Source organism: Malus domestica, chromosome 11 (assembly GCF_042453785.1).
Source record: "Malus domestica chromosome 11, GDT2T_hap1".
Taxonomy (NCBI): Eukaryota; Viridiplantae; Streptophyta; class Magnoliopsida; order Rosales; family Rosaceae; genus Malus; species Malus domestica.
The window spans coordinates 27,654,473-27,663,797 of record NC_091671.1 but is presented as its reverse complement, the minus strand read 5'-3'; the positions used below and the strand labels follow the sequence as shown (position 1 = coordinate 27,663,797).

Here is a 9,325-nt window from a genome sequence, read left to right as displayed (position 1 = left end):
ATATTATGCACCCAAAATGAGTGTGATATTTGTGAGCTCAAGTTATTGACTGACACGTATTTGTTTATAAACTTGTCTTTTTTTTACTTTGTTATCATAAGACTTAATATGTATCAAACAATAATTGGGGCCATAAAGAAGCTACACCCATTTTGAATGCAGAAGATTTGATCTCCTTTTAACCTTCACTTGAGATGATTGGTGTGAAGAAGAATCCTAATGGTCAAATGTATACCTCTCTTGGTGTCTTGACCAAGGTTTTGTGGTGGTTGCCATTTGTGGTGTTGTATCAATCTTTTCTTTTCTTTGTGGCTGATGCAGGGAAGTAGGCTCAGGTGACAAATAATCCAGACAACGATGGATGCCTTCATGCTGTTCTTCTCGTCCAAGGGCATTGCTTGCTTGATGAATCCAAAGATATTTGTGGCTAGCATTTTCCTTTTTTCAACCTTTTCTTTTGACAAATGATATTATCAACAATGAAAGATGGGTGTGACCTCACAATAAATTAACAATTTCAAATCCACTTTTGACGAAAATCAACCCTAAACCTTTTCACTTACAAGTAAATAAGAATACCATTAGACCGTAGTACCAAGTGGCTTTTGTTCAACTTAATTCCCAAAGAAATCTAATTGATCTTTTGTTTAACGATGAAATATTCGGGCTAGCATTTTTAGTTTTCATTTTCTGTGCACTCATTGTGAATTCTAATTTCTACAAATCCAAAAGACGAATCACAGAGTCTGCAGGTAAAACCCCAAAAATCACCGGACAAGTTATTTACGTGAAAATAAAGTAAGTTGAGGCACATGTTTCCAGTTAATCAGCCCGAAACATGCTTCTCAATGGATGCTGGAAAACACAAAAATAGCCGAGTAACTTTCGAGAAACAAGTTACAAATCATTTATTCCATACCCGGGGTGTTACAAAATAACAATTGCTGTAAGCAAAAATTCTGCTGTTTGTAGAAATTTATGGCCAAAAATACGATGTCAACAGCAGAGCAGTCACATATAGTAATGTTAAATCTATGCTGCAAAAGAATTATGATCAATTCCAAATTTCTTGGTAGCACCTTTAACACTGACTCGAAAATCATTTCGCCAGTTGTACTTGAAAACATCACCTGGTCTTTACAATATTCTTGACTCGGCATCCTGACCTCAACGTCTCCATAATCGAGCCTGCTGCTTTTGATTTTGCATCCGCCTGCAATGTCATTACAGTTCTGTTTAGCATTATGGCAACTTGTGACATTATAAAGAGACAGATTCTCACATCACACAATAATAAAATCAGTCGTATAAGAATTATGCAATGAATCTCAGACATGTCATACTGAGGATGCTAGGGCTTTGCAAGTACGAGTAGGAGAGCATCTTCTCTCAACAGTAACATAACAGCTATGAAGACTTACTGTTGATGCTCTTTAGATCGCCTAATGAACTCTGCAGGAATATCACGCCCTTCATATGATTCTAATACTTGCCTGATATCTGCTGGAGGATTACGGGCAACAACTGCACATAAACAAAGCACAATGAGGTGGTAATGCATTTCTCACGAGCTTCAGGAGCTGATTTAACACAAATGATGGGAAGTCAACTGGTGCTACAAGAAACGAAAATCACAAGACTTACATTCAAGAAATGGTATGAAATCCACAAGAGCTGTGTCATCCAACTCATACTTATATGGCTTTATTATGGCACCATTTTCGGGCTGCAGACTATTTTCTCGTGCATGGGCACTCAGATAGATGATCTTTTTTGGATCTCTGTTAAGTTTTGAAAGGTCCTGCCAAGAGAAACTACATCTCATATCTTTACCAATCACATATATCGAAACCAGATACAGAACATGAACAGAGGAAATTGGTTTGGAATCAATGCACATTCGAGGTTATCTATTATTTCACGGTTTGACATGGCACACCAGTAAACTTTTTAGTTGCAGGATAGTTAATTGTAGTAACATGGCAATCTTCTTAGAGATGCTGCATTGGCAGAGGCTAGAGCCACAAACCGTACAAAATAAATACCACGCTAAAGAATCATTTCAAAGATATAAATCAACAAAAAGGTACAGAATAGAGGAAATCGAACATCATGTAGTGAAACAAAATTCCCAACAAACTTACCCTATAATGTTGTCCATTCTGATACTTAGTAGCAGCCTTTCCCAGCCTATATCTTACACAATTCTTGGTGTCCAGTCTCTCCATTACAGGATCTACATACTACATTTACCAACAAACAGCCTGATTCTGTCAGTAATTTCCAAAAGAGAACAAAAGGTAATGACGATGTATAAGTGAATTATTAAATACCATATTTGAATAGTCTGAATACACAATGATTTCATAAAACTGAGCAAGATGTTCCAAGAAGGCATCAACTCCAGGTCTTTTGATAGTCTGCCAGCCCTTTTCTCGCTTTATATGCCAAAAAAAAAATGGATGTCAGTAACCAAACCAAAACGAAAAAAAAAGAAAAAAAGATGAGCCTTCAAGGTCTGGACTGTAATGCTAAACACTTTAGATGACATGAACAAATGGGGAAAAAATTCATTTCTTAGAAATCTTGAGATTGCATAAACATGAAGTACCAAATAAATCTTCTAAGACCATGCTAAATCTTGCCAGCATAAGAGTGCAATGTCTTATGTTGGAGACAAAATGCCTCCACCACCCTTACCGTCCAATAAGAGTACAGTAATGTCTCCTGGAGATCCAGAACAAGGGTAAAAACATGTTTCTCCATGGGATGCAAATCTGGGAGAAGCTTCTCTGCATATGGTTCAGTATAACCCTATAGAAGAGTAAGAAGAATTTGAGTCAAACAACAGTCAGCTCTTTAGACAAGAGTCACATCAATCAAACCACAACATTAGTCTGTGGAAGGAAGTGGAGAAAAAACTAAGAGAATAAAAAACACACTCGAATTTGTTCTTCAATCGTCCTCCTTGCATCAATGTAAGCTTCAGCTGCTTTAGCAGGCACTGAAATATAGGACAAAAAAGAATCAGCATATTATCAGTAACAACGTGAGAAATAATTCTTCTGCTGCTAAACGTCAAGCTCATCAGGTGACAAGTTAAACCAAATAAGCTCTGTCAAATTTATAGCCTAGGAGTGGGCATTAAAGAATATGTTTCATCAATATACTTTTTTGAAAATACATCATCAAAATATACATAATATGGTTCAGTAAACAATTCATTTCCCTGTGATAAAGAGTTGGATCAAAAGATTAATGACTAGTTCTGTCATCTTCTGATGTTGGTTATAAGGTAACTATATGCTCAGTAGTTAACATATTTATACTACCAAACAAAAGTAAAAGCAAAATATAATTGAGGTTAATTCAATACATCATCTACATAACAGGCTCCAGAAAAAAGTAAATTAACAGATGCCAACAATGATAAAAAGTTCTCAGACTGTGTAGTTGAGGACCTCACCTGTAACTGCAGAAGAGTATACCCAATTTTTAAATTTCTGCGGAAGAAATAGATTGCTAAATGTTAGTCTACTGAAAACTCATCCCTTCCAGTTGTGGAGGTAATAACGATAATATAATGCATCATAAAAAGCAAAGCCAAACAACTTCATACGACGCGAACTAAATGCAACCTACTACTTATCTGTCTTCTGTAGCTGACAGATTAGAACACACTTCTATGACGAACAACTGTTAAAAGATTTGGTAATAAATAATAAACAACCAAGTTCATGCAAGCTAAACCATAGAATATGTGTATACAAAACTGGATAGGCTAATTTGACTCCTTGAATAACAATCCTATATAAAGGCTTGCACCATTTTTTTAACAAAATACTTTCCTTCATAGTTCAAGCCCTCCCACTGGACTGACCACAGCTAGCTAAAAGGTATTAGTACTTGGTCGAGATATTCCTGAATTTCACTCAAATCAATCAGATGACCAGGTCAAAGGAGTCGACCAAAGACTAACGGCAGTTGAAAGACATCCTCTGTACAGGTCAGGAATTTTCAAGTCGTGTCTAACACTCACATGATGCACATTAAACTCGCTAGAAATGAATTCAACATTCATCTCTTCTTCAGGTTAAGTTACTTGAATATAATTGTTATTTTGCACTATTAAGTCATGCGGACAGGTAAGTAATTGTGTTCCTAAAACAAAGTTCCAAGTCATACTTACTTCAAGAGCGGATGCATCATCTGCCAACTTGATAGTTGAAGGTGCTTCTCGGAGAGCCTTGGTCTTTTCATCGATTTCATCCAAAGAGTATGCTGCAAAATGGATGCAATCCAAGATTCACTCTTTCACCAAGAAACATAAGACCCACCACATTAACCCAATATTACAAACACAAAGAATAGCTGTTTAGCCGAAACCCACATCCAATTTCACTTCTACAAACCAAAAGGAAAAGGAATAAAAATGAGAAACCCAAATATCACGATCAAATCAAATCCCAAATCTTATAGTTCTACATTGTTCAATCAGTTCGCTGACAAATACAAATTCCTCATCACAGATTAATCTAAAACGCCCAACCCCGAGCCTTTCTTAATCTTTTCAGACAAAACCCACGTCAAATTTCACTTCAAAACCCTGAGAAAACACCAAGCAGTATAAAATGAACCAACATTCCCAGAGCAGCATAGCTCATACCATACGAGACATAACCAACAGAAGCAGTGGCTCCAGTGATCGCGCCAATGAGCGAGTATTTGAGAAAGTTCCAAGATTTGCTACTTGAAGCGTTCGGAGCGGGAGTGCTTTGTGGTGGCGGTGGAGGTGGAGATGTGAGATCGGAGACTAGGGATTGGGCTCCGATGAGAGGTTCTTTGGAAGGGTTTGAAGCCACATCAGAGCTCAATAGGCGTCGATTGCGCTTTAACAGCCAGGAGACTGAACGGGACCGAAGCAGTATCGAGGACATTGCTAGGGTTTTAGAGAGGTTTTGGTTGTGAACGCTGTGTGGGGGTTTGGGATTGGAGTAGGGTTTTGAGGAGAGAGGGAGAGAGAGAGGGGGAGAGAGGGGGACAGACAGAGAGAGAGAGAAAGAGAGAGAGAGAAGGGGCTGTTTGGGTGTTTGAGTGGAATTTGTTCTGAACCTTCGAGGGGTTATACAAGGGTGTTTGGACGTCGGTTCTTCTTTAGTTGTTTCTAGTTTGGTCAAGAAACTCTCTGTTTGGCTTCCGACTTGCGTTGCTTGATTTTTGCGTTTGTCCAAAATTCACCTTGTACACGTCATGCATGGTATTTGTTAGTCTACGTTTTTTTGTGTAGGATTAGCTTGGATATGTATTAAAATGTGGCACTTGTATTTTTTTTAAGTGAAGATAAAAAATGGATTAGATAGGAAGAAAACTAATCTCTACTAAGTCTATAAAAATGATAAGATTGAGAGGGATACATTCTTTCTAGTTCATTCTCTACTTTCATTTGGACAAAAAAATATGTGGAAAAATGCTTACAATCAATAAAGTGTTGTTGTCATATTTAGAATAGGAATGTGATTGTGTAAATCCTATGGAATCTGGAATGTATCTTATATTCATATTAGGATTAGATTACCTATTAAATGTTGTAATCCTAAAGGGAAATGTTTTACCCTTCCTACTACTATAAATAAAGGCACAATGGGATGAATCAAACACACCTCACAATTAAATCAATCTCTCATTCTCTCTAACCATAGCTGGCCCCCTCCCTCTCTCTAAACCCTAGATTGTTCAATCAAATAGGCCTACAACACATTATCAACACTCTCTTGCCAGAAGCTGAGGAACTGACGCATCGTTGGAGGAGGCTATCATCCACCAAATTCAAAGGCTTATTCGTTTTCTGTTAATCAGGTACGCTTAAAATAAAAGAAGATATTTGAAACGTCCACGAAGCATGAAAACATTCCCCATGATGTATGAACCCCTCTATGTTTATATTTTCCTTTCGATATATATATATATATATATATATATATATATATATATATATATATATTTGTTTCATGCACACACAATTAAATTGTTAAGTGGAATATGTGAGTCAATGTATAAAATTAAATTAGAAGCATATTAGGGTTTGTAGAACCCTAACAATTTCGATAAAAAAAAGGGATTGGAACTTGGAATTTTGCGGCACCACTACTGTGGCAACACCACGGCATCACCGTGGATAACATTGACGAGATGGACTACTTGTGTAGCCCTATTTAGGTCTGCTGCTACCTCGGACAACACCAAGCCTTGGCTTGGGTCCATGTCACACGGCCCTGCAGCCCTGCCCTTTTGTCTCGGTCCACGGCTTGTATGCAGCAACCTTTATGGTTGTTGGGCTTTTGCAGATGCTCCGGCCCACATCACATGTAACCAACCCTTGCGGTTGGGCTCCCCGCGCCACACCTACATGCCAGCTCTTGCTGGGCCTTGCTCCCGTGCCTACCCCTTTGGTTCAAGATGCCAACCTTAATGGCTAGGCCTTTACAGCCTCACCCCGTGACTTGAAGATCACACCTGAGGCTTTTTGGGCCCTGCCTTTTACTCAAGGCACCTAACCCGTGCCCAATTATTTTTTTTTGGGGCCAATTTTTTCGTCCCAATGCTATTATTTTAGCATTCTAAATAATTTTAACCCGTATGTTAATATTATTTTGCTTCTACAATCGACCCCGTAAGGCCCGATTTATCGAATGAATTAAAAGTGACTTGCAGTTCCTTAATCTGATAATGAATCCAAAATTAGTGACCTGAAGATTACTTTTGGACATTAACGATTCAATAATTTATTTTTATACTTTGAACTGTCACATACTTTCGTAGTAATGAAACTCTCACACTTGAGTTCCTGAAGAACCTTAAATCCACTATATTCAAATTAGTATATTGCATTCTGTGTTTCTTGCAGGAACCTCTCATTATGAACTAATTGTTCATAAAACTAAATTGAACATGTAGTTTCAAATTTAGTGCCTTTGAAACCCAAAGTTTTCATTCAAAACATACCACATGAAATCTGTAGTTTTCCTGCATAAATTAAACCAATACATGTCTATAGAACATGTATGTTCTACGATATATGTCTATGGCTTACCATAGGACTACTCACGTTTTCCCTCTGTTTTAGGGACATGTCAAACTTGAACAAGCTCGATTTCTTCGCTCTAGAAGTCTCTGGAAGAAACTATCTGAAGTGGGTTCAAGATGTGAAACTTCATATAACTGCAAAGCATATTAGAGCCACAATCGAGACACTTATCGCCGACAAACCCGTTAACGAAGCTCAGAAGGCTACTGCAATGATCTTCATTCGAAGACACATCCATGATGCACTGCAGACTGAGTATCTCACTGAGGAAGACCCACGCACCCTTTGGCTTGCTCAGACCGATCGTTTCGATTACCAGAAAAAACACACGACTGGCATCATCTTCGCTTTTAGGACTTTAAGTCTGTGAATGAATACAACTCTGAAGTTTGTAGAATCCGTTCTTTGTTGAAATTATGCAAAGTGGAACTAACCGAATCAGATCTTCTGAAGAATACCTATTCGACCTTCCCTGCCACCAATATTGTCCTGCAACAACAATATATGGCACATAAATTCACCAAGTTTTTGGATTTGATCTTTGTTTTACTTCTCGCTGAAAAGAAAAACTAGCTTTTGATGAAGAATCATCAAGCTCGACCCATTGGATCCAATGCCGCGCATGCGACATATTCTAGCAGCCATAAACGACGAAAGAATCGTCCTGGCCATGGCAATGGATGGCAAGCCCAACCACGGGCCCAAGGTCAACAGAGTGCCGCACCTAAGGGAAAAAATGTGAACCAGCAACGTCCACCACTAGCCCCTAAGGCTCTAAACTTCAAGAACAATGGCAAAGCTTTCGTTCAGCCCGCTTCTACTGAACTGGACATGTGCTATCGTTGTGGATCAAAGGATCATTGGTCATGCTTATGCCGAGCTTCCCCTGAGGCTATTGCGAAGTATCATTCCCGTCGTGAGTCTAACTTTGCACATGTGGATCATCCAGAAGATGCAACTACATCAATAGAGATATCTGATTTTCAAGAGGCATCAACGTCTATGGATGAATAAATTAGACATGTTTTTAGGGTGTTTACCCCAAGTGGCCAAACCCACTAGGAGTGGTCGGCCTTATCCCCTATTTTGCTAGGTTTAAGGTTTAATTTTGAACAATTTTTCTAAGTATTTGTAATAATTTGTTTGGTTTTGGTTTGTTTTGAATTATGGATTGTTTTTTAAATGGATATCACTATTTTACTAAGTTAATACCCAAGAAAGCTCATTTGACAACTCTCTCTGGCTCATCCCACCTAATTGAAGGATACGGAAATGCACGTATCATGTTGTCTAATGGTACAATCTTGACCATTAAGGAGACACTCTATTCTCCACATTCCGAAAGAAAGTTGCTGAGTTTTGGAGATATTTGAGATAATCAATATCATATTGAAACCACTGAAGATAATGATTCTAAATTTCTTTGTATCACTTTATACGAATATGCCCAGAAACGTATTCATGAGAAGTTGGAACGTCTACTGAGTGGGTTGTACATCACAACCATTCATGGCATAGAAGCCCACAGTGTGGTCGGCCCTATGCCTGAGTTCCAGGACACTTTGTTGCTTTGGCATGACTATTTGTGACATCCTAGACGTGACATGATGCGCCTTATCCTCAAATCTTCACACGGGCATAAGTTACATCCATATGTTGGACTCCCGCCATGCAAAGCGTGCTATTTAGGAAAGTTGAATACTCAACCTTCATATACAAAGATTGTTCACGACCCTCCTAAATTTCTTCAGAGGATTCAAGGGGACATTTGTGGACCTATCCAACCAACATGCGGACCATTTATATACTTTATGGTGTTGGCTGATGCATCAACAAGATGGTCAAATGTTTGCTTGTTGTCCACACGCAATGCCGTGTTTGCTAAACTCCTAGCTCAAATCATCAAGCTAAGGGCTCACCACCCTGATTATCCGATTAAGTCGATTCGACTGGATAACGCTGGAAAGTTTACATCATAGACTTTTGACGATTATTGCATGTTAGTAGGGAGTGATGTGGAATATCATGTGCCCCATGTTCACACCCAAAACGGCCTGGCAGAAGCTTTCATAAAGCGCATTCAAGTGATAGCTTGGACTTTGGTTATGAGAACCAAACTGCCGGTATTTGCCTGGGGCTATGCAATATTGCACGCAGCTATATTGGTCCGCCTGAGGCCTACCGCTACCCAACCACATTCACCGTTACACTTGGTCACTGGATACGAGCCTGACGTCTAGC

The 9,325-nt window shown here is 38.8% G+C and overlaps 1 protein-coding gene across 1 annotated transcript; it reads right to left on the bottom strand.

Moving 5' to 3' along the window:
• Positions 1 to 883: 883 nt before the first annotated feature.
• On the bottom strand, positions 884 to 5,123 carry LOC103448312 (mitochondrial import inner membrane translocase subunit TIM50). The gene is made up of 10 exons (XM_008387559.4): positions 4,667 to 5,123; positions 4,190 to 4,281; positions 3,467 to 3,503; positions 2,943 to 3,004; positions 2,701 to 2,814; positions 2,334 to 2,438; positions 2,145 to 2,243; positions 1,645 to 1,801; positions 1,422 to 1,524; positions 884 to 1,213 (listed from the first exon to the last, which is right to left on the bottom strand). The coding sequence occupies exons 1-10, from the start codon at positions 4,935 to 4,937 to the stop codon at positions 1,168 to 1,170; spliced, it is 1,086 nt and encodes a 361-aa protein (XP_008385781.1). The 5' UTR covers positions 4,938 to 5,123; the 3' UTR covers positions 884 to 1,167.
• Between the last annotated feature and the right edge of the window lie 4,202 nt (positions 5,124 to 9,325).